The sequence below is a fragment of the Trichosurus vulpecula genome, chromosome 1, assembly GCF_011100635.1.
Source record: "Trichosurus vulpecula isolate mTriVul1 chromosome 1, mTriVul1.pri, whole genome shotgun sequence".
In the NCBI taxonomy this organism is placed as follows: Eukaryota; Metazoa; Chordata; class Mammalia; order Diprotodontia; family Phalangeridae; genus Trichosurus; species Trichosurus vulpecula.
In genome coordinates, this window is record NC_050573.1 from 531,312,594 (window position 1) to 531,338,678 (window position 26,085).

The 26,085-nt window shown below is 37.7% G+C and overlaps 1 protein-coding gene across 1 annotated transcript in view; it reads left to right on the forward strand.

Moving 5' to 3' along the window:
- The window catches only part of MAD1L1 (mitotic arrest deficient 1 like 1), an 882,417-nt gene that overhangs the window by 532,382 nt on the left and 323,950 nt on the right, over positions 1 to 26,085 (forward strand). Inside the window, exon 15 of the mRNA XM_036741311.1 lies at positions 5,033 to 5,123. Coding sequence (XP_036597206.1) covers positions 5,033 to 5,123 — 91 coding nt within the window. The remainder of the gene's footprint in view (positions 1 to 5,032; positions 5,124 to 26,085) is intronic.

The window sequence follows — 26,085 nt, forward strand, 5'->3', positions numbered from 1 at the left end:
AAAGCTCCAACCCCAGTACCTCATGATATACAATTCAATGACCCTTGATTATCTTAGTGCTGACAAAGATTCCAAGACAAAAAAGACCTGCCCCATTCTAACAAAAAACAGTGAAAGTCCCATTTTGCTTGCCATTACAGCCATAGATGTTTATGATTAGTGTTGGCCTGCTATCTAATTCCCAGTTAAGGACAGTGGACTTTCAGGGCTTTGTGCAAAATGTATATCAGGAGGAAGCCAGGCCAAGCAATAGGCACAGGTGGCTGTATTTTTGAGATGTCAGTTAATCCTGAAATCAAATGCCTCAACACCTTTCTGCCTTTCAAGTTCGTTGTTGCCAACAGAGAGGGGAAAAATCAGAAACTACTTAATAATATCCAAACCAGCTATCATGGTATGCCCCATTCCTAACCCTTTCTTTCCCAGTTTCCTCTCCTGCCTCAAAATAATTCCTCTCAGCTTTATTGATGAGGGTTACTTAAATGGTGGACATCGAGGAATCCATTCTTTTTGCCCATTTTAGGTCTTTATGTTCATGTTTATATTAATGTTTTCCTCATGTAGCTTAAGACTTCCTAAGGTTATTCTTCTTGGAATCACTTTGAATCTTAGGCAGTTGAACAGAGCTTTTTAAAATTCATTTTCTTCTCCCTGCCCCCAATTTCAAAAAACTTATACTTGATTGATGATAAATTTATCTAAAAGCTGTTTATTTCAGTTAGATTTCCTTTTTCTCTCTAGCTCCCCCTTCTGTCCCCATTAAAGAGCTTGCATAACATATGAAATAACTTTTAAGATAATTTTAATTTATGATACCTCCAGTGTTCAAGAACCTCAGGATTTATTTATAGTCAAAATAACTTAAAACAAAATTTATTATATTTAATAATTTGAAACCAAGCTATAAACATGAGACTTTTATATACACATGTATACTCGCCTACGCATGTATGCATGCACCCACACCCAAGTGAAGTGATAATTGGTCAGAAAGAGGGAAGGAAAACTTTTAAAAATATTTTGCTTTTGGGATAAAGAAATGATGAACATGAGGAATTTGGGGAAAATTGGGAAGCCTTCTATGAACAAGGTGAAATGAGGAGAGAGAATTTAAAAGTTAGTGGATTACCCAAAATCCATAATTTTTAAAAAAGGCCTAGATATCATATTTCAAGAAATTATAAAGGAAAATTGCCTTGATATCTTAGACCCATAGAGCATGTGGAAATTGAAAGAATCCACTAGTCACCTCCTGAAAGAAATCTCAAAATGAAAACTTGTAAGAATAGTATTGCCAAAATCAAGAGCTCCCTGGCTAAGGAAAAAATACTGCTAGCGGTCAGGAAGACATAATTCAAATACTATGGAGCCACAGTTAGGATCATACAAGATTTAGGAGTTACTGCCTTAAAGAAGTAGAAGACTTGGAATAGTTTATTCAGGAGAGCAGAGGAGCTAAGATTATAACCAAGAATATCCTACCTAGCAAAATTGAGTATAATTCTTCAGGGAAAAAATGATATTTAATGAAATAGATGCCTTCAAGCATTTCTGATGAAAAGGCATACCTGAATAGAAAATTTGACATTCAAACACAAGATTCAAGAGAAGCAAAAAAGGTAAATATGAGTAAGAAATAGTAAAGGACTTAACAAGGTTAAATTGTTTACATTTCACATGGAAAGATGATTCATGTAACATCTAAGAACTTTACCATCACTAGGACACTTAGAGTCCTTTTAGAGGGCATGAGTATGAGTCTACTATACTGGGATGGAATGGAAGGGTAAGATAAAGGGATATACGGGGGGAAGGGAATGAGAGAGGAAGAATATAGAAGATTATCTCACATAAATGAGGCATGCAAGGAAGATTTTTCTACAATAGAGGGGAAAACAGGGAGTACATTGCTTGAACCTTACTCTCATCTGTACTGGTTCAAGGATGGCAAAATATACATACAAACACAGTTGGATACAAAAATTCTTCTTCTTAAAGGGTGTTGGTAGTTGGAAACAAAACACTTTGAAGAAGGGACAGTGTAAAGAAGAGAAGAATAGCTATAAGAGATTAAGATGGGAGGAAGTACAGTTAGCAATCATAACTGTGAATGTGAATGAAATAAATTCACTCATAAAACAGAAGAGGTTAGAAACTAGAATCCAACAATATGTTGTGTACAAGAAACCGTTGAAACAGAAAGATATACACGTTGTTAATATAAGGAGCAAGAATAGAATTTATTATGCTTCAGCTGAAGAAAAAAAATGCCAGGAGTAGCAATCATGATTTCAGAAAAAGTAAAAGCAAAAATAGACCAAATTAAAAGAGGTATTCAGGGAAACTACATTTTGCTAAAAGTTGCCAATGAATTAATACCAATATTGAACATATTTTCAACAGATGGTTTAGCATCCAAAATCTTGAAGGAAAAGTCAAATGAGTAATAAGAGGAAATAAAGACCATACTAGTAGTGGACTTCACTTTGTCCATCAGACCTAGATTAATCTAACCATAAAATAAACAAAAGAAGTTAAGGAGATGAATAGAATTTTTAAAAGGTCAGCTATGATAGACTTCTGAAGACTACTGAATGGGAATAAAAAGGAATGTCCACTTTCTCAGATGTGCATGAACACTGTCAGAACAAATGATCATGTTTTAGGCATAAAAACTTACAAACAAATGAATTATGTATTAATAAGGTTCATAATTTTTTAGACACACATACAATCCCTGGAAATCACTTTGGCAGAATTAGATGTAGGATACTAGTTCACATTGAATACTAAAATAAGCTTAAATTATATATGTAACCTAAACATAAAAAATCATGTTATTAAAAAAAAATTAGAATGAGATCAGTTAACTTTTTACAACCATGCCTAGGGGAGAGATTTCTTAATCAGCTCAGACATAGATGTGATTATAAGATACTAACAATAAGAATGACAATAATAATAATAATATTTACATTGTGTTTTAAAATTTTTAAAGTGCTGTACAAAATTATCTCATATTATCTTTATGAAAACCCTGGGAGGCAGATGTTATTATTTATCTACATTTTTCACATGAGGAAACTGAGGCAGAACTTAAATGACTTTCCTGGAATCATACAGCTAGTTATTATATGTCTGAGATCAGATTTGAACTTCGGTCTTTCTGACTCCAGGAAACATGATTACATTATTCTCTGTGCTCTATTGAGTATGTGACCTAGGTGCTGCATAAAACAGATAATTTTAATTACATCAAGTTGAAAAGCTTTTCTGTAAACATTGCTAGAGACATTCATGGAGGGGGAACCTTTTGTATCAAATATCATTGATAGCAGACATATAAATAACTGTCCAAGATATATAAATAACTAACACAAATATATAACACCATAAGGCTTTCTTCAGTGACTATGGTCAAAGGATTTGAACAGAATAGTTTTCAAAAGAATTAATATTAATCACAATATCAAAAAGTGTTAACACTAATAAGAGAAATGCAAATCAAAACAACTCTAATGTTTCATTTCATATCCAGTAAACTGGAAAAGATGATAAAAGACTAGAATACTCAGTGTTGAAGGGTTTGGGGAAAGATAGGCACACTAATATACCATTGTGAGATTTGTAAATTGAACCAACCAATCTGGAAAATGGATTAGAAGTATGCTAATAATACGACTCAAATATCTAGATACTCTCTGAGAGAGTCTGCTACTAGACCTATAACCCAAGGAAGTCAAAGACAGAATGATAGGTCCCATATGCACCAAAATTTTCACTGGAGCATTTTTTTTTTTTGTAGTATGAAAGAATTAGGGGGAAAAGTAGAGCCTAATTGTTTGGGGGATAGCTAAACAAATTTTGATGCACAAATGTAATGGAATATTACTGCATCCTAATCAGTATCAAGTATATCATAATTTGGAGGACTATAGGAAGGCTTATGGGAATGGAGGTGAAGTGAACTAAAGTATATCCAGGACCACAGTGTACACAGCCTACAACAATATAAATGGAAAGCATAAATAATTAAATTTTTTAATGACTTTAAATAACTATGCTTAGCCCCCAAGAAGACTTTGGAAAATTAAATTCTCCCCCTCCATTACAAAAGTGAGAAATTGATTAGTGTGCAATATTGTATATAATGTTATACACAGTTGATATGTTGGCTAGTTTTGTTGAGCTGCTTTTTTAATTGTTTCTTAATCTTTGTTACAAGGGTTGGATTGCTGGGTTTGTGTTCAGAAGTGGTATATTTGGAAATAAATGTGATGGGAAAACAAAAGCTATATACTCAAGCCTACTCATTCTAATTGACATTTAGAGGACTTCCAAGCAAACCTACCTGCTCTTCTCCATGATAAACTTGCACACTATCGAAAACCGTCTTAATGTCTTTCCTTAATCTGTACATTTTAGGTATAAGCAGATCTTTGTAGAGATGGTTTCCCAGCCCTTTGCTGTAGGGTTTCTCTCTCCTGGATACACCAAATGTTTTCTTCTCCTAGAATATAGTTTCCAAAAATGCAGTTTCATGGGAGCATTATTTCCTGTGATCTGGACACAGTATTTCTAAGATTCTTCTCACTATTAATTCATTTCATGATTCTGTTCAACTACGACAGCCTCACCCTCTTTCCAATGCCATCCCTCACTCCTGCTCTTTTATACATAAAATATATAAATCCAGTTCTCTTACAGAATTACAGTTGCTGATTATTCACTTAGTTTTTCTTTGCCCTTTTGGCCTCCTTTGGAAAGATTGAGCATGTTGCAAGCTGATTGGAGTTTAGAGAGGGTGTGTGTGTGTGTGTGTGTGTGTGTGTGTGTGTGCATGTGCGCAATTGGAACATGAGCTCCTAGACAGCAGCAGTTGTTTTACTTTTTCTATTAGTATTCCTGGTGTGTAGCATAGTATTTGGCACATAGAAAGTGTTTAAGAAATGCTTTTTAATTTATTCATTCATTTGAACTTTCCCAGTACTTTACTTGTCTAATCTTATGTCTACTATCACTTCATCCACAGATTAAAGGTTGAGGAGCTGGTGATGGAACGAAGTCAGTTAGAAGAGGAGAAGAAAAATCTTGAGATGCAGCTTGAGAAATTGACTCTCCAGGTGAGAGGCCTCACAGTCCTAATCAGGCTTGCAATTTGACGTTGCTGGGCTAGCGCCCTTCCATGCTCATTGCTCCTTTCTGTTTCTTCCCGTGTTTAAACATCCTGAGACCTATTTCATAGCTACATCTAGGCTTATTTTCCATTCTAGGAGCCATCTCATTGAGGCTTTTCTTCCAATACCTCTTGTCCTCTGAACTCCTGTTATAGTTTGGTATATCATGCTGCCAGTGGTTTAAATTATATATGAGGGGTGATTTGCTAGTACTTCCTCTGAGTGAGGGCCGGGCAGGAAAATGTTTCTCTGTCTCTAAAACAAACTTGCATTGTGGATGCAACAATTTTCTCTCCCTTCATCTAATGGATTTTTCTTTCTCATCTCTTTCCTGCTAATAGCCAAAGAGGATGCTCTATGGCTAGTGACACTGTATGCCTGGAAGCTCCTTTCACAACTGAAAACTCTGGGTAGAAATTAATTAGGTGATGTTTTCTGTGTGGTCTTTGGTTTATTTTTAATCAAACACACCTTCTGTTGGCACTGTTCAAGATGGAGAACTCCAACTCACTAGCTATTTGCATTGCTTTCATTTTTCTTTCTTTTTCATTTTCCCTTTTGTGTGAATTACTTCATGGCAGAAAACCTGCAGGTTTGAAAATTACCCAGATTTCAGACAGGCCATTGATTCTTATCTTGACATCTATTAGAGGCAAATCAAATCTCTTTTTTATTACCAATTCTTAGAGATGGGAAAAGTGACAACTTTGATAAAGCAGGAGGCCGAGAGCTGCTGAACGCGTCAGCTGTGCCATGTTTAGCACAAGGGCCTGTCATCCGACTCTCCTTTAATTGGGCTGCAGTCATCAGAAGCTTGGGGCTTGGCAAGTAGGTTTGCTGGCCTCTAGTGCATGCCGTTTCCAAATAGTAACTATGTAATACCCATCTGGGGGACCATAGCCAAATCCCTATTGAAATAATTGCATGATAGCTTCTGAGTCTTTCCTAGAGGGATGCTAAAGGAAAGACCACGCCCACATGGCATTGAGTTCTATTTACCACTGTTCCGTGGGTATAGACCCTATTAAATATATTCCCCCATCTACAAATAAAGATGGAAGACTGTCATGTTCCCGAGTTCTTTATATGCCAAGACTCTTTAAAGAGTCTTCTCTTGTTTTCGAATTCATCTTGTAACTTCTGTAGAGGATAAGTTATCATTTCTTTGGTGCTGGGTATTCCTTTGTTATGGGCTGAATAGTCCCAATGCTACAAAATGTTGAGTCTTCTCTTATAAACCAGGTGAATTGATATGAGCAACAGTATTCAAACTTCAGAATTTAGCATTCCTACATAAGAGTAGAATGAGTTCCTATGTTCAATTATAAACTATTAAAACCTTAATATAGGGTCTAACTTCTAGATGTTGCCATGTTTAGTTCATTTGGAGACATCTCTACTTAATATAGCCTATGGCATATTTCCAAATCAGTATTTAATTGAAGCTAAAGATGTGACTAGAAAAATCATAGTTTGAGTAATTATCAAAGTACACTAATATTGCTAGTGACAAGGACAGTCCTTGATGACAATAATCTGCCTTTGAACATCCACACTATACAGCATCCTGGACTTGGGGGTTTAGTGTAAGAAAACCAAATTTGGAATGAGGGGATCTGAGTTCAAATACTTCCTCTGCTGCTCATGATTTGTGTGGCCTTGAACAATTCACCTCCCCTCTTTAGTTTCCTCATTTGTCTAATGAAAGAGTTGGACTGGATTCCTTTCCACTTCTCAGACCTGTGATTCAGTGACCTGGGCCTTATTCAGAGTATATAAAATGTAGATATTATTGCCTCGTGATGCTCATACTCTAATGTGGGAAGCTAGGGTATACACACACTATCAAATGCACAGTTTATTGAAGACACATCCCTTGAGAAATAAATTTTCCTTCCCAAATAATCCTGGAGTACTTTATCTGGGTATCTCCTTTGCCTCCATCAAACCCCACCGTGTATCATACTTTTCTGTGTTTGTGTTATACACCCTAACCCTCACTTCTGTCCTCAGTAGACTACGAGCTCTTGGAGCGACTGTTTTATTTTTATCTTTGTACTTCCAATGCCGTGACCATGCTAGGTACTTAATGCACATTTATTAAGTTGAACTGTAGTCAGCTATCCTCTGCATGCATTGAACTGTGTATAAAAAGTCGCATAGGATTGTGAGGTAGGCATCACTAGAGGTGAAGTCATGTTCAGGACCTCATGCTGCCAGCGACTGCCTGTTGAGACCTTTGACACATCATTTAATCTGTATAAACTTCAGTTTCTTTATCTGTAAAACGGGTATAGTAAGTCTTGGGTTTTCTTCCTTAAAAGGTTAGTCAGGGTCAATAAAATAAGCTATATTATCCATTTTGTGATAAACCAAGTGCTACATAAATGTTCATCATCATCTATAAATAAATATGTTACTACCTGTGTTATGGGCTTGTTCTGGGGATCAAATGAAATTATGTTTATGAAAGCACCTTACAGTGCTACAGAAACGTTGTAGTATTTATTAGAGAGGAAATATGGTGAAGTAGTCAGAAAGACCTGGTTTTGAGTCCCTTCCTCTGTCCATGCTGGCCTTGTTTCGCTGACCCCCAACAATAGAAATTGTAGGTGACTTGTTGATATAGTTCAGTTGAGGAAGTTTAGTTAAATAAAAGTCCAAACTTTGGGAAAAAATTTTTAAACATGTACTTGTTTGTAGAGCTGTGTTAGACACAGAGAAAATCTGGATTTGGAGCTAGAGAACCGAATTCTGTTCCTGTTTCTGTCACTTAGCGTTTGAGGTTCTCTGAGCATCAGCTCCCATCAGTTACTTGAAGATGTACGGCATCCCCATGGGCAGTCGTAGAGCAGGGATCAGCAACCTTATTTTTCTCTACTGTTATGATCAGGACTAAATTGTGCCTGTGGACGCTACTGAAAGTCCTGTGGCACAGGAAAAGAAAATAAAAAAGGAAGCAAAAAAGGTTGCATATGGGCAGGAAACCAGGGAAGAGAAAAGTGGCAGGGTAGGGAAGGGTGTTTCTAGAATGCCTCCAGCAAGAGTTAATATTTGCCTCCCTCCCCCATATGAATTTGTTTTTCAAACTGTACTTTTTCATTTTTATTTTTTTACAAGGGAGAATTTTTATTTTGTGGGGGAGTAGTATGTGGGGAAATTAAGTTTGTAATGATAGTGATGCAAAAAAAGAAGAAAGACAGAAAAAGAGCATCGATGAAACATTAAAAAATACACAGAAGAGAGCAGAAGGAAATTCCAAAGGAGGGAGAGAAACAGGACTATTTTCATATTGTCATGTGAAATTTAATATGCACGTTAAAAAAGCTATAATAGAGATTCATTTTTTCATATACAGTCTTTCCAGTTCTCTTTTATTTATCAAAATGTTCATGTTTATTAAATTCAAAAGAAGAAATGTTTAAAGGGTCAAATAATTAAGCAACCTCAAAAAAGAGAGAAACTATGGTGAGCTTCACCATGATTGGAGCTAGCTAAGGCATAAGAAGATTCTCATGTACGTATGACTTGGATTAGATGACCTATTCTGTAACCCAGTGTTCCCATCTACATTGTTCTTATGGGAAAAGAGTGAGAATGTCCTAGCACCTGTATATTCACTTGGCCATCATCAGAGTCATGTATAAAGGCATAATGTCTTTTTCTGTATGTATGGAACACGAGGAATGAGGACAGACCTTAGAAGAGGTTTTCCAGAAGTCCTTGTATGCCTCGACATGATGCTGAGCTACTCAGGTCCCATGCCCACAATGTATCAGTAGAGTGGTCTGTCATGAGTTCGTAACACAAGGTCCTACCTTCTAAGGTAATTATCCAGTCTCCCCTTCTCTGGCATGTGTGCTGGAGAAGCCTTAGGAACCTGTACTCAGGGGTACAGATATTTCGACCTTTGTAATAAATAATGAATAATATGATTCTCATTGTTTTCTGTTTTAAAAATTTGGAGTTTTTTATAACTCAATTCCATGCTTGCACTTGTCATAGCACAGGTCAATGCTAGTGAAAAATGTTCACTTCACTCCTGCAGTTTCATATATCTTATCCATATATGTTGCTTTCAACATGTCAAGATATTCCATTAGATCCCATAGAACTTTATTCCTTTTGAAACCTCATACATAGATCCCATAGAACTTTATTCCTTTTGAAACAAAAACAAAAGAAGTAGCATTCTTTCAATGAACTTTTCCTATCATTGGATTCCATTTTAATAATGATAAAAAAGATATAACTAGTTGAAATTAAAAATTAGCATTCTCATAAAGCAGTTTGAGTTAACAAATGCATTGTTGAAAATTGTTAGAGACTAGCTAGCTTACCATTTTAAAGGTGGTTGATAAGGGACATTTGAACATGCTTCTTCCCCCCTTGAATGGAGATAGAATCAGACCTGTAATTTCATTGGATGGTTGGTGAGGAACTACCAGTGTGGAAACTCATCCCCAACTTAGAGATGCTAACACAGGTATTGTGTGTTAGAGAGAGTGTTTGGGCATACATCCTCCTGATTCCAATATGCAATATTGCCTTTCAAAGACTTGGCATTATTTTTCATTTTCAAAAATAGTGAGGTTTCAATGCATTAGGTTCTTCAAGTGAGCAGTGAATTGTCTTTATTTCTTCCTACCTTATCTAGATAAATGTGATGTTTCTAAAATTTCAGAATAGTTTGCCAGTACTTAAGTTATCGTGTGAAATACATTATATAAGTCAATGCATCTGGCTCCCAAAAGAGATATAAGAAAACATCCTTTTCCTGTCCTTTGCAGAGGTGGGAGGTCTACAAGTTTGGAACATTTTTTAAAGTTTTTTCAATGTGTTGATCAGTTTTGCTGAGTATTTTTTCTCTTTTTCCTCTTTTTTTTGTAAAAAAAAAAATGACTTTGATATGTGTAGTGGCTCTGCGGGAGGGGAAGGATACAGAGGGAAATTTCAGCCATGTGACAAAACAGGATACCAATTACATTTTCTTTTAAAAACTCAGTGCATCATAGATATACAGAGTAACCAGAGAAGAGATCTTTATAGGCTAATGATGAATGAAGGATGTTGCCTCAGAAAACCTCTCTTAAAATTTAGGACACACGCTTGTCTTGCATGCACATGGGCCTTGGAGAAAGTACTTAAAGTACATCAGGGAGGCACACATGTAGAGAACCTCCCAATTTGTGGCCTGGAAAGGCCTTTTTCCCCCCTTTATGGAGTCTTCATAAAGTTTCCCTTAGATTTTCCTTTGATTTGGGCTCCAAATGTCAGTGCTTTTAGAATCCATAGCTGTCCATTTTCTCTTTAAGAGTCATGCTCTTGGGAGGAAGATTCTGGGAAGATGGTGGAGTAGGTCAGAAAATCCCAGGCTGTCCAAATTTTCTCCACAAACAAGACAGAACATAGCCTCACAGTGAATGTAGAGCAGCAAAATAAAACAAAATAAAATAAAAAGTTGGAATAAAACAGTTGCTCTCTTAAGAAAACTGGAGAGGACCTCAGCAAAGATTCATCCTCCAAGGGCAGAGGTTTGGCCTGATTGAAATGCCAACACCTCCAGGCTGACTCTACTGAATCAGCAAACAACAAGTCCTGGGGGCAGCTGGGTTGGGAAGCTGCCTCAAATTCGGGAACTTTCACCTCATACATAGGCAGTGGGTGGGGGGGGGTGAGGGGAAGGTGAGACAGCTGAGTAGGGGAAGACTGAAGGATGCTCTGCTGTCTTAGGACACCATGTCCAGCAGTACTGACCATACAAGGTCCCAAGCTGCAGCTACAGGAGAAAAGGAGCTAGTACACACCCAGTGAGTGTGGTAGCAGAGGGGCAGGGAGGTTGTGGGCACTTGTAGGTGAGTGGAATACCTGGTTTGGGTTCCAGGGCAGAGGGGAGAGCTGAAGTTTACAGCTGTAGGAGGTACTGCATGAAACAAGAGCGATTGCCTTTGTGGGACAGTATGGCTAGGGGTCCTAACCGTGGGGAAGGGATGAAGTGGAGTGCCTGACGTTGAGTCCCTGAACAGAACTCAGAAAATGACAGTAAGAAGGATCTGAGATAACCTGATTACAATAATAAGCTGCTAAAAATGAAATAAAACACAAATAAAAATGTGTAAGCAAAGGAGAAAGGAGCTGACCAAAGACAGCCACAATGAGGATAGAGAAGATCTGGGTTTATATTCAGAGGAAGATAGTGAAGTAAAAAAAGCCATTCCTACCCCAAAGTGAAACATCAAATTGTCATAAGCCCAAAAAGTGTTCTTGGAAGAACTTTAAAAGGATTTCCAAAATCAAATCAGAGAGATCAAGGAAAACTTAGGAAAAAAAAAATAAGAGCAACCCAAGAAAATTGTGAAAAGAGCATAAACAAATTGGAAAAAAGAGATCCTGGAACCTTAAGAAGGAAAATAACTCCTTGCTAACTAGAATTGGGTAAAGGAAGCCAATGACATTATAAGACACCAAGAAATAATAAAATCAAAAGAATGAAAAAATAGAAGAGAATGTGAAACCTCATCAGAAAATTGATCTGGAGAACAGATCAAGGAGAGACAATGTAAGAATTGTTGGACTACCGGAAAGTTAAAATTGAAAAAAAAAAAGAATCTTGCTACAATAAAGAGCAAAGGAGTTAGGGTTGTGACCAAAAATAACTTACCCAGCAAAGGTGATTATAATCGTGAATGAAAAAAAATTGTATATTTAATGAACTGAAAGACTTTCAGATATTTGTAACAAAAAGAGCAGAACTCTGGAAAATTCAGCGTGTAAGAGCTAGGAGAAATATAAGGTAAACTTTAAAGATCAATTATAAAGGACTCCATAAAATCAAACTGTTTACTTCTTATATGTAAAAATGTTATTGGTATTCTTAAGATTGTTGTTATTCCTTGGGTAGTTTGAAAGAAAGGCTGAAGCTGAGCTGAGTATGATGAGGTGATTCTGAAAAGCAAAATTGGGTAGAATCATGAAAAGAGGAACTGAAACAGTTTCTGGGAGTGGAGGACGGGTAGTGTTGGAACCTTACTCTCATCAGATCTGTTAAAGAGGAAACGTATAAGTCTAGAAGGACGTAAAAGTCTTCTAAATTTATAAAGAAATAAGAGAGTGAGGGGAGGGGATAAGGGAGGGACTTTTAGGTGGGTGTGTAGATTAGGATCTGGGAGAGTGGGGGGAGAGGATAAGAGAGGGACTGGGTAGAATAAGGAAGAGGAGGGTAAGGGGAGAGGAAAAGGATGTGGATTAGGGAGATAATGGTTAGAAGTAAACTAGAGGAGGAACAGGGAAAAGAGAAGCTGAGGACAATAGTGAGGAAAAATAGGATAATAATAGTGATTATAACTTTGAATATGAATGGGATAAACTCACCCATAAAATGGAAGTGGGTAGCAGAATGGGTTAAAAATCAGAATATAGCAATATACTGTTTACAAGAGACACATTTCAAAATGAGAGTTACACACAGAGTTAAAGGGCTATAGTAAAATGTATTATGCTTCAGCTGATGTAACAAAAGTAGGAGTAACAATCATAATCTCAAAGTAAAAGCTAAAATAGATTTAATCAAAAGAGATAAACAAAGAAACTAAATTATGATAAAAGCAACCATAGACAATGAAGCAATAGCAATACTAAAGCCATATGCACCAAATACTGTAGCATTTAAATTTTTAAAAGTTAAACAAATTAGAGGTGGAAATAGACAGTAGTACTATAATCTTTAATTTTTATTATCTTTAATTAATTAATTATAATCTTTAATTAAGGGACTTTAATCTTACCTTCTCAGAACTAGATAAATCTAACCAAAAAATAAATAAGAAGTCAAGAAGTTAATAAAATTTTAGATAAGCTAGATACGATGTCTATCTGGAGAGAATTGAATGGGAATAGAAAGTAATACACCTTTTTTTCTCAGGGGTTCATGGTACCTTTACAAAGATTGACCATATATTAGGGCACAAAAATTTTATAGTTAAAATCGGAAAAGCAGAAATATTAAGTGCATCCTTTTCAGAACACAACACAATAAAAATTCTATTTAATAAGGTACCACAGAAACACAATAAAAACTAATTGGAGACTAAACAACCTAATCTTAAGGAATGAGGGGATTAAAAAACAAATCATAGAAACAGTCAATAATTTCATTAAAGAGAATGACAATAATGAGACAACAAATCAGAAGCTCTGGGATATGGCAAAAGTAGTAATCTGATGAAAGTTTGTATCTCTAAATGCTTACATCAAAAAAAAAAATAGAGAAATAGACCAATGAACTGGGTATGCAATAAAAAAAAAACTAGAAAAGAACAAACTAAAAATCCCCAATTAAGCACTAATAAATTGGAAATCCTAAAAATTAAAGGTAAGATTAATAAAATTGAGTTTATGAAAACTGTTGAATTAATTAATAAAAACTAGGAGTTGATTTTATGGAAAGAATAATAAAATAGATAAAGCATTGGTTAACATGATTTTTTAAAAAGAGAAGAAAACCAAATCAGTATTAAAAATGAAACATGTGAATATACCACTAACGAAAATGAAATCAAAGCAATTGGAAGGAATTATTTTGCCCAATTATATGCCAATAAATTTAACAACTCAAGCTAATGGAAGACCATTTACAAAAAATGTAAATGGCCTAGATTACCAGAAGAAGAAATAGAATATCTAAGTAGACCTATTTCAGAAAAAGAAATTGAACAGGCCATAAAATGAGCTTCCTAAGAAAAAAGTACCAGGACTAGATGGATTTACAAGTAAATTCTATCAAATATTTAATGACCAATGAATTCAAATATTAAATAAATTATTTGTAATAATAGACAAAGAAAGGGTCCTCCCAGACTCCTTGTATATAACAAATATGGATTGCTACCTAAATCAGGAAGAGTAAAAACAGGAAAAGAAAATTATGTGCCAATTTCATTAATAAATATGAATGCAAAAATCCTAAATAAAATTCTAGTTAGGAGATTACAACAATATAGTACAAAGACTGTATATTGTGACCAAGTGGGATTTATATCAGGAATGCAGAGATGGTTTAACATAAAGAAAACTTAATATAATTATGTCAATAATAAATGTAATAAAAATTATACGATTATACTAATAGATGGAGAAAAAGCTTTTGATAAAGTTCAACATTCATTTATTCAAAAACAAACACTTGAAAGTATAATTATAAATAGGTTTTTCCTTAAATTGATCAACATATTTACCTAAAACTATTAGGAAGCATTATTTGTAATGGGGACAAGCTAGTAGCCTTCCTAGTAAGATTAGGAATAAAACAAGGATGCCTACTGTCACCTGTATTATTCAATATTGTATTGGAAATCCTAGCAATCAGAGGAGAAAAAGAAATAGAAGGAATCTGAATGGGCAATGAGGTAATAAGACTATCTCTATCTCTTTTTGCAAATATGATATACCTGGAAAATCCTAAAGAGTAAACTAAGACGTTAATTGAAACAATTAATAATTTTAGCAAAGTGGCAGAATATAAAGTAAAGCCACAGAAATCACCAGCATTCCTGTATATCACCAACAAAACCCTTCAAGATGAGATAATAAGAGATACCCCATTTAAATCACTCTAGACATTATAAAATGTCTGGGAGTACATCTGCCAAAACAAACCCAGGAACTACGTGAACAAAATTATAAAAACAAAAAAACAACTTCTTATACAAATAAAATCAGATTTAAATAATTGAAGAAATAACAACTGTTCATGGGTAGGTGGAGCCAATATAATAAAGTGACAGTTTTACCTAAATTAATCTATATATTCAATGCCATCCCAATTAAATTGACAAAAGATTATTTTACTTTTAGGAAAAATAGTAACAAAATTCATCTGGAAGAACAAAAGGTCAAGAATATCAAAGAAACTAATGGAAACATGTAAAGGAAAGAGTTTTGTGTTTTGAGTGGCTTTTGTTGTTGTTTAGCAATACCACATTATAAGGCAGTAATTATCAAAACCATCTGGTAATGGCTAAGAAATAGAAAGGTGGATCAACGGAACAGAGTAGACATAACATTTACAGCAACAAATGACTTGAGTAACTTTGTCTTTGATGAGTGTATAGACTTAAGTTTGGGGGATAAGAATTCATTATTTAGTAAAAATTGTTGGGAATACTGGAAATCAGTCTGGCAGAAATTGGGCACAGACAAATATCTTATACCATTTACCAAGATAAGGTCAAAATGGATACATGACCTAGATAAAAAGGGGATATTACAAGACATCTGAAGAACTTGGAACATATTACTTATCATGTCAAATCTATAAGAATACAAATCATTCTTTAATTGATAAATGGTCAAAGGATATGAACAGGCAGTTTTCTGATGAAGAAATCAAAACAATTTGTAGTCATGTGAAAAATGCTCAAAATGATTATCAATTAGAGAAATGCAAATGAAAACAACTTTGAAATACCATTTTACACCTATCAGATTGGCTAAAGTGTTAGAGGGGAAAGTAACAAATGTTGGAGAGGATGTGGAAAAATTGAAACAATTCATTGTTGGTAAAACTGTGAACTAACCCGGCCATTTTGGAGAGCAATCTGGAATTACTCCCAAAGAATTATCAAACTGTCTATGCCCTTTGATACAGCAATGCCACTATTAGGTCTATTTCCCAAGATAGGGAAAAAGGAAAAAGGACCTGTATGTTCTAGAATATTTGTAGCAGCTCTAGTTGTGGTGGCAAAGAACTGGATTGAAGGGATGCCTGTCAGTTGGGGAATGGATAAATATGTTGTGGTATATCATCGTGATGGAATACTGCTGTGCTCTAAGAAATGATGAGCTCGATGACCTTGGAAAAACATGGAAAGACTTGCATGAAATAATGAAGAGCTAAATGAGCAGAACAAAGAGAATGTTGTACACAGTAACAGCAATATTGTTTTAAGAACATCTGTGAATGACTAAGTCCTTTTGACTATTATAAATTCCCAGGTTAACTACAAAGGACCTATGAAGAAAGATGCTATCTTCATCCAGAGAAAGGATTGATAAATAGAAGTGTTTATATAGTATAGTTTATATGTATATTTGTGTGTATATATATATTTGTCTCTAATGGTAGCCATCTCTAGGATGGGGTGGCAGGAAAGAGAAAAGTAAGGAGAAAAAAAGAAAGTTACACGATAACTTTATCATATATTGAAAAGGAAAAGCCAGTTGTACATAATAGATTTGCAATTTCACGTGCAGTCCTTTTTTTTTTTTAAACTTCTACTTTGTTATGGAAATGCTTGTTTTATTTCCTAAATTCAGAATTAAAAAAAAGTCACGCTCTTTGAAGCCACTGCCATCCTTGGGTGACTATCTTTCCACATCTGTCTGCAGGCACTTCCTCTGTCCTCGGTCACTACTGCTCCGATGGCCACTGCTACTGCCTCTGGTGGACTCTACTACTGACTGCTGTCGCTGTGGGACCTCTGATGGGGCCTCGGGACCTCCCAAGTTCATGCCTAGGCACTCCCTTCTTGGAATACTCATTCACCTAAAATCATGAAACAATGAATTCAAAAGAAACAAAGGCATCATGTGTTCATGATGGCCAGGTCTGGGAATACATGCAGCTTTTCTCCCCACCCTATAACTCAATGAAGTCCTGTCTTACTTGCTGCCAGGAAGGACAAGAACTGAGAGGTGGACAAGGTTGCGCTTTTTGTATTCATACTCAGTTTCTTCTCAACATCTAAGTCATCAGTTCTTTCAGCTAGAAGATCTTTTAATTATCACACAGTTAATAGTCTCTCAGTCATGAATGGCTAGAAATGCTGCCAACAGTCTCCATGCAGGATTGGTACCCACTGGGAATATTTGAGCATGCTCTGTATAACCCACCAGCAAGGACAAATCTAAGGATGTTCCCTCTGTTAACATTAAGAGGGGCATAAATGGTGTGAAGGGACTAAAAAGAAGACAAATGCCAGCTTTTCTGATTGGTGGTGTCCACTGTTATAGTTCAAGTCATAGTTCAAGTCCCAATTGCTCCAATAAGGTTAATGTTTGGTATAGTAATGAACCATCAAGGAAAAAGAAATGTAATCAGTTACCTTTTCAGATGTTTAAACTTTTAAGAGGTGTGTGGTAGTCAGGAGGCCAGAACAATTTCACCACTAATGGAAAGATGGCAGAAATCACCCTCTGAATGGTTAAGACTTCAGACTTCTAGAAAGCATAATTCAAATCAACACCAGTCACCCATTTGTGCTATCTGTTCAGATGGAATAGATCCTTGGCTTTCTTTATGGAAGGTTCCCCCAAACCTTCTTGTTCCCTGACCCTTAGTCCAAAACCCAGGGATGTTCTTTATTGAGATAGACTCATGAGAGAGTATCATAATTTAATAGCATGGCATAGTGTAGCAACAATCTGCTAGCAGCTACTGTGGCTCTGTTAGACTAATAACACCAGCATACAGAAGGCCTGCTAACAAAGGTTCTTTGACCCGCTTTTCTAAGGAAAGCAACTTTAAGGGGTTAACAATCTCACTTTAATTAAACATACATATATCATTCACTTAGTTCTGGGGGAAAAGATCACCCCCCTGAAGTTCAGACCAAATACAAAAAATTACAAGCATCAACAGACAGACCTTGTCTGATTCAAATCACAATTCATAGTTACCAGAGAATCACCAACATCTATCTGGGTTACAAAGAGGGGGGTGGTGTAGTTACGACTTGCCCAGGGTCTCAACACTCCTTCCATGAGTGTGCCCCAAAAGTCAAACACCAAGCTCCCTTCAATCATATCTTGTTCAGAGCCCTGAAGGCTCTGACCTCACCCTGGCTGGGTGTGTGAAAGTTCCCCATCCCAGTATCATAAACAAGTCAGTGACTCTTGATTGCCTCAGTGCTGAGAAATACTCCAAAACTTAGACAGCAAAAAGGTTTCCCACCCATCCAAACAAAGGGGAGACTCGATAGTCTTAGCGTCCCAAAAGGGAAGAACGGAAAAGTCTGATGGCCTTAACACATAGTGGAAAGAGCATTGCATTAAGAAGCTGGAACCCTGGATTCTGCCCTCCTACCAGTACTTACAGACACACTTGTAAATTGTGTAACTTGCACCTAGCAACCATTTAATAAATGTTTGTCGCATTGTATTGTACTGGCCTTGGGCTAAATTTCTGTGTATCTCAGTTGCTTCAGTTGTAAAAGAAGATAACAAATTGAGAGTTTTCATTTCTAAGAGTGGTTATTAGCATTATAATCCTAAAGGGGGAGGGCAAGAGTTTGAAAAATAGGACTATGAAGCCAAATATTGTTATATGAGAGTAGATATTAACAAGAAAAGAAAAACATTTTGAAACTTCATTAAACAAAAATGAGGTTAATAGAGCAACAATATAGAGAAAACCATATAGTCTCTGTTGGAAGCCAACCAGTATCTGAAATATTTCTTTACTCTTCGTCATCATCAGCAATTAAATTATCCAGCCTTTGTTTCCAGATTTATAGAGATGGAAAACTAGTTACCTCTCTAAGCATCTCATTCCATTTTTGAATAGTTCTGATTGTTAGGAAGTTGTTCTTTATTTAGAGCTGTAGCCTTCCTCTTAGAGACTTTCATCCATTGTTCCTACTTTTGCCTCAGGCCAAGCAAAATGTGCCTAATCCTTTCTTCTATAGAATAGCTTCAAATACTCTTTTTTGAAAAAAGCCATCTTGTTTTCCCTAAATCCTTTCTCCTACTGATTCAACACTCCAGATTTCCTGAACCAGTCCTTGATTGGCTTGGTTTTGAATCCCTTCACCACAGCCTTCCTTTGGGTAGGATGCTTTTCATCTCTAAGATTGGGCCTTGGAGCCTAATCAGCCTAGGGTCCTTCCCTTAGCAGCCTTTTATTTAGAGATGAAAGTACTGTACTTGCAAGTAGGTGGGATACTCAGATGAGCCCCACCCTTATGTGTATAATGTTTGTTGAATTAAATTGAATTAATGGTTAATTAAAGCCTCTCCTTCTGGTTGACATGCTTGGATGTATGCCTGGTCTAATTTGTTGGGTGTTATGCAGTCAAAATATTGAAATTCTCTACTTCTTCTATCCCTCCCCATTCACTCCTCTGTTCTCAACGCACAGCCTATAGTCTCCTAGTTAATTCCCAACAGGCCCAGTCCAGTCTGTTGCCAGTAATAAACCAGTCCATTTCAGAAGAGAAGAATGATGGTAGTGGGCAGGACTGGACAGGTTGTGGGAGTTTAAGGCTTCTGATTGGCTAGTGAACCTACGCTTTTTCAACACCCCTTTTGGATTACTCCTGTGATTTATATTTCTTGAATCTGATATTAACAGGTGAAGACATGGAGATATTGATGCTGTTTCCCAGATGCCTACCACACAGCTAAATTCTTTCCTTTCCTTGTTCAGAGCATAGCCTTTTTTTTTTAAATGTCTCAGGGCTGTTTCTACATTCTGTCCCCCTTCTCTTTGCTTTCCAGAAACCTTCCATTTTCCTTCCTTCCCCCCTCTCCCCCCCGGCCCAACTCCCCAAAACCACCCTTCTTCATATCCTTTTTGCCTTGACTGTTGCCATCAGGTTGCAGGCTGCATTGATTTTCCTTCTGGTATAAAGACCAAAGCTTGGATATTACTTACTGCTTAGGGCTTTACTGCTCATATAAATTCTTGCACACAAAGAGACCCCTAAATACTGCGTTGTCATGAACAGATCCCTGAGAACCCATATTACAAACCCCATCTCCGCCCCCCCTCCCCAACACACAAACACATACAGTGAAAGCCTTTGATGGGCTCATCAATTTGAATATACGTTTTACCTTTAAACAAATTAGGCACTTTAATTGAAATAGCAAGCCATCCTGTCCAACTGATTAGGGGATAGAGAGGTTTTCGACTTGGGGGGAGGCAGAGAGAATAAGGATTCATTTTCTAGATGGATCCTGTTTTCCTCACAGTTGTCCTCATAACTCCTGCAATGACTCCTATTAGAAAACAGTTCTTTCTTCCTTATTTTTACCTTCACCTTGATCTGTCTTAGCTCAGACTTACGGATAGATTACAAATGTACTCGCTTCCCAAATAGGCGCTTTAGCTTTATCCATTTGAACTTCTTACCGTGGAATGTCTTTATAAGAGAGATTTCTAGGCATAGGATTAACATTGACACTATACCCCAAATGGAGTTGTACTGAAGAGGTGGTAATTTTGGCCTGTGGTGAATCTGAATCCACACAATAAGGTTAAATATTCTGCCTGGCATTTCAGGTATTAGGAAACTAAAGAAACACAATGCTACTAGTGGGTCATTTCCACTGTATTCAGGCTGAAAGTTCTTGTTCTTCCAGTCTCTGACTACTTTAGGCCCAGCTCTGCTTTCCATGGAATCCCTAATGATTGGCATGCTGGCTTTGGCTCATTACACTGGCTGAAACTTCCTTTTTTATTTCTCTTCTTTGCCTTCCCCAGCCCACCAGCTCTTTCTTTGAAAACTGCACAAGTCCAAACCTAAGACAAAGGAGGTTGATCAAATCAGTGTGTTACTTGCTTACTGTTCTGGTAAAGCAGGAGGAAGGACTTCTGAAGAGCGCTCAATTAGCATTTATTACGGTCAGGAGCTGTGTGTTTACAGGCAACCAGAGCGGATTGTGAAGTGTTCCTTATGCAAATACCCTCTCCTGCTTTTCCTGCTCTCCTCAGCTCTTCGAGCTGAAGGAGAAGAGATTCTTCAAGTTTGGCTGCTTCAAGGAAGATTGATTAAAATCAGCTGCAGTTTGACTTAATTGGCAACATATGCTTGGAGAGGGAGCTTGACTAGTTAGAACTTTTTGTAATTAGTTCACAGCTGGTTGGTGAGGAAAACAAAACCCCAGTTAGAGTTTAGAGCTGCTGGTTTGTATGTGAGTTGGGAAGGGAGGAAGAAAAGAGAGGGACAGGACTTTTAAAAAAAATAATTATAAAACAAAAAGTCACATCTCCCATAACCATGTACAGAGAGTTGCAGGTTTAGTTGGACAGAGAAATGTGCACCGTGCCAACCAGGCTGCAGCATTATGTCTTTAAGCCCAAACCTAGAAAACAATTGAGTATTTGCGCAGTAACATACAGGATAAAATGCTAATTTTGTTTTTGCCTTTACAAAGCTAAGCCAAAGGATGGAACAGTCATGGCCTTAGCTGCTGGAGCCTGATATAGAGCCTACGGGAGAGTTCAGTTCAGTGCCCTCCTCACCATTTTGTCCAAAGAGAGAGAATCCCACTTCTGCTATTCAGACATATTAAGTGCCTAACCTAGGAGCTGGGTGAAATATAGGGTTCAGATAAGTTAAAGTCTTTACCTTCAAGGGCTTTATAACCTAGATGGCTTCTGGATCTGTAGTATGGTTCATCAACATGATGCTTTCCCAAAAAACCTCAAATAGGAGACTGGAAGGGCAACATTCTCCTGTATAGCTTATCTGGAATAGGACCCCTCAAAGAATAAAACGATGAACAATTAATTACAGTGGTCCATGAAGTTGGGTTTTTTTTTCTAACTCCAAATCCCTTTTTTGACAACGTGCCTTGTTTTCACCCTTTTCTGTTTCAGTGAGTGCTTTCTGAATGAACCCTCACAACATAATGGCTCCCTCCTTTGTGAATTACTTTCTATCTCCTTCCCTATTGACTGGATTTTGGGGGAGTGTTTCTGGCAAGAAGACCCAATAACCGACCTTGATTTAATGCAGTAGATTTTGAAGTATCTTCTATTTAGCATGCCTTTCATGTAGGTGGCCTTTAGTGAGCAAGCAGTAAATGGGAAGAGAGCTAAAGATAAGACTGTAGGCACTTAAATTCTCTTAGGAATAATAAATGAAGTTTTTACACTCATATTAAACTAAGAGATGTGGTCAACCTTTCTAACCCCCGAAGTGTGTGGCACCAACAGCACAGGCCATTCTTCAGCTGCCCTTTGTGTCCATTCCTCCCTCCCATCACCACCCACACATTATACATGCTCTTTTCCTTTTCCTTCTTCCTCTGTACTTTGCTCATTTATCCCCTCTCATCATTTTTTTACAGGTGGAATTAAATAGAACATTTCTGAGTTCTCAAGATCAAATTCTACAGTGCCCATGAGATTTGCTCCCCATTGTTTTCCCTCACCCTCGGTGGTGCCTCCCCCATCATCACCACCACCACCATCTCCGATTTATCGATGTTCCAGGCACAGAGACACATTGAAATCATAACCAGGAACCTTAGTACTCCATGGCCACTCTTGGCATTGGCATATGAAAGATAATTGTATTACCACTGCTGTTCTCCCTTCTCGCCATCAGTGACCTCTCTGTTCTTGTTTCTCCATATTATCTTCCCCATGTTAAGTTCTTCTAGGCAATGTTGATCAGTCTATTTTCATATACCAAGAAAACAACTGAAGAGTAGGTTCAAAGAATATAGCCTATTTGGCCATTTTCTTAAGTGTTTCCAAATATCCTCTGGCATGGCTGAACTTGTTGCTTTCTTAACCTTCTTCTCTCATAGGTAATGCCCCTAGGAGCCTCCCTCATCTGTGTCTCAAGGTCCATGATCCTTAATTTCTTGTTGGTACAACTCATAGGCTGTTTTCTGGCTTAGCCATCAACCTTTGGACCTAGCCATTGGAGCTGGAAAAATAGAATAGTCACAATGTCACTTAATAAGAATTTATTTGTGACCACAATTTGAGCGACATCTGGAATGGACGTCCATGTTCAGAGCCCTGCGCTAGTTAGTCACTGGAAGGACGGGAAGGGTATCAGCAGGTTAAGGCACACTCACTCCAGGGTATTCATCAAAGCAAGGAGAAAGTATAGGAAATTTGGTAGGGGAAGATAGCAAGCAAGGGGTCCAGTTTGGCTGGGATAAGGAAGACATGGGGAAATGGTGTGAGGCAATGCTGAATCGTGAGAATTTGAAGGAAGTCATACATCTTAAGACCCTGTTGTTGTTCAGTCATTTTCAGTCATGTTCAATTCTTTGTGACCCCATTTGGGGTTTCTTGGCAAAGATACTGGAGTGGTTTGCCATTTCCTTCTCCAGCTCATTTTACACATGAGGAAACTGAGGTAAACAGGGTGAAGTAACTCACCCAGAATCACACAGATAGTAAGTATCTGGGGCCAAATTTGAACTCAGGAAGAGGAGTCTCTCTGACTCCAGGCCCAGAGCTCTATCCACGACACTACCCAGCTGCCCCAAGACCCCCGCATCCTAGAACAACTGTGCCTCCCTTTCACCAGCCTCCAATTTCCCAAGTTATTGTGTGATGATATTCTCCCTTTTCACTGGAGGGTGGAGGATAAGAAATCTTGTAAAGGGAAACGCTGAACCTTTTTCTAGAATACCCAACTATTTCTGTCCTTTCTTTAAGCAGTTTCCTGTCCTTTGTCCTGAAACATGTATACAGCAAAAACAAAAGAAACCAAGATAGGAGTTTGGTTTTCTTGCCTCACAGTTTCCCTTTGGAAACTATGTAGCCACATGCCAGGCCTCGCCTTGCTGACATTGTCACCACAGCCTTATAGATTATTTCGTGGAAATGAGCTATTTTTTTTCAATGTACAGTCCAGCTTGGATCACTGCTTATGAAAGAGATGAAAATATTCGACACTGTGACATTTCTTAAATGTACCTTTTTTGGAAATCGAGTGGGTAGAAAATTGCTGGGTTCCCTAAGAACTGAAAACCTACAGTGCCCATGATGACTGCCTTAGCTGCCATCCTTCTGCGTCACGAGGCTGGCATTATCTTCTAATCTTAGAATCTTAGGGTTATAGAGCAGATATGAGAAGCCTTCTAGTCCCATCCCCTGGGGCTTCATTTAATGTTTTGTGGGTGTTCTCAAAGGTGTGGTCCTTAACTAAGGGGTATGGAATCTTACAGAATATAAAAGCAACTTTGCCTCTGCCCTCAGGGGATTTTTATACTGTGAGAAAGTCTGCCCAACTGAGTATACAGTCCAAAGTATCCCACTGGCTTGGTAACAGCTTATTAACTTTCTCTACTCTGCCTTGTACTTGTAATACTGCCTGGAGAGGCAAGCATTTTGCCCAACTGGGGTAGGTTGTTCTCTCATCACCTTTTCCCCCTGGGATTCAACTCAGAGCCAATCTCTGTTGGTCACCACCAGTTGCAGAGACACAGCTGTCTCAGGTGCTCTGTCAAGAGCAGCTGTGGCTCTGGCATTGGTGATGACCAACAGAGATAATTCCCCATGCTCCCAATCCCAGGAAGGTAACAGGGATTTTGAATGGCCTTAAAGACAATGCTATGTGAAAACAGATTGAAGTAGCTCCTGAATGACATCCCCTCAGAGCCTCTTCTTTTGCTCCAATCTCTGAAGATGTGGTCCCTTTTTGCCTTAATCTGATTTACTCCCTAGATAACCTTCCATCCCTCATCATCAGTCTTTCCTTATGTCCTGCCTACTTGCCTGCTGCCCACAAGCATGCCTAAGCAGTCTCCATACTTAAAAAGTCTTCACCTGATTCTGTCATCTCCTCAACATACTATCTTATATCACGTCTCCATTTCATAGCCAACATGGTGAAAAAAATCCATCTGTGTTCACTTCTTCAACTTCCTGATTTCCAGCTCACTTTTCAGTGTCTTCCAAAGTAGCTTCTTAGCCCCATTACTCCATTGAAACTGTTTTCTCCAAAGTTATGACTGGCTCTTAGTTGCTAAATCCGTTGGCTATCTTCTAAGTCATCATTCTTCTGGACCTGATGTTTTTGACAGTGTTGACCACACTTCCTTGCAGATAATCTCTTCTCCGTTGGTTTTCGTGAAATTGTTCCCTCCTGTTCCCTGCCCACTCTTCATCATCTTCATTGGTTCATTCTCCTTGCCCCATTTCTAATCATGCCATTTCTGTAAAGGCCTTGGTCTGGACCCTTTTCTCTCTACACCTTCTCTTCATATAAAGAGATCCATTCTACATGTTAGAGCATGTCTTATTAACTTTCTCCACTCTGCCTTCCACTTCTTTTTATAATACTACCTGGAGAGGCATGTATTTTACTGAACTTTATAGGGCATAAACTTATCACCATTTCCTTCTGAGATAGAGTTCAGTTTCTCTTCCTCAGGGTCACCATTGGGGGAGAGACATAACTACTTCTTATCAACTCCCTTGTGTTCAATGATTTATCTCTATTGAGGTTTCTTCCAAATCTAAATATCCACCTCCTGTTTTTTGTCTGAGTTCCCATACCACCTCAGTCAACAGTTACCTGCCAGAAATCTTCACCTGGATGATCTAGTAGTCCAGGTTCACAATCTCAGCTTTGTCCTCCACTGTTTCCTCTCCCTCATGCCCTCTTTCCAGTTAGTTACCAGGTCTAGCAGGGGTCATCTCCAGTCATCTTGATCTGCATCTTGCCACTAGAGTCAGATGGCTCCAGAGGAGAAACTGAGGCTGGTGACTTTGCACAGCCCTCTCACTTAAATCCAATTCACTTGCAAGTCATGGCATCACCTTCCTGATGCCATGGTCCTCTTCAAGAATGAAGTACAAACGACAACAACAACTAGGCCTTGCAAGTTCTGCCTGCACAGCCTCGTTTCTCACATATATCTCCTCCTATTGAATTATACAACCACCATTCAAGATCAGTCCTTCATCAGCTCTTGACAAAGACTCTTAGAATGACCTACTAGTAAATCTCCTTCTCCTTCTCTCCCTCCTCCAATCTATAGCCCACAGAGCCCCTTCACTCTGGGGCCATTTTGTTACCTCCATGTTCTGGGTATTTGGTGGGTCAGGATACTTTCCAGGCCCTATATCCCGATGCATTTTACTTTTTATGAGTCAACTATAGAATATGTTATATTCACAATGAGGGCATTTTTATTAAATAGTAATATAAAC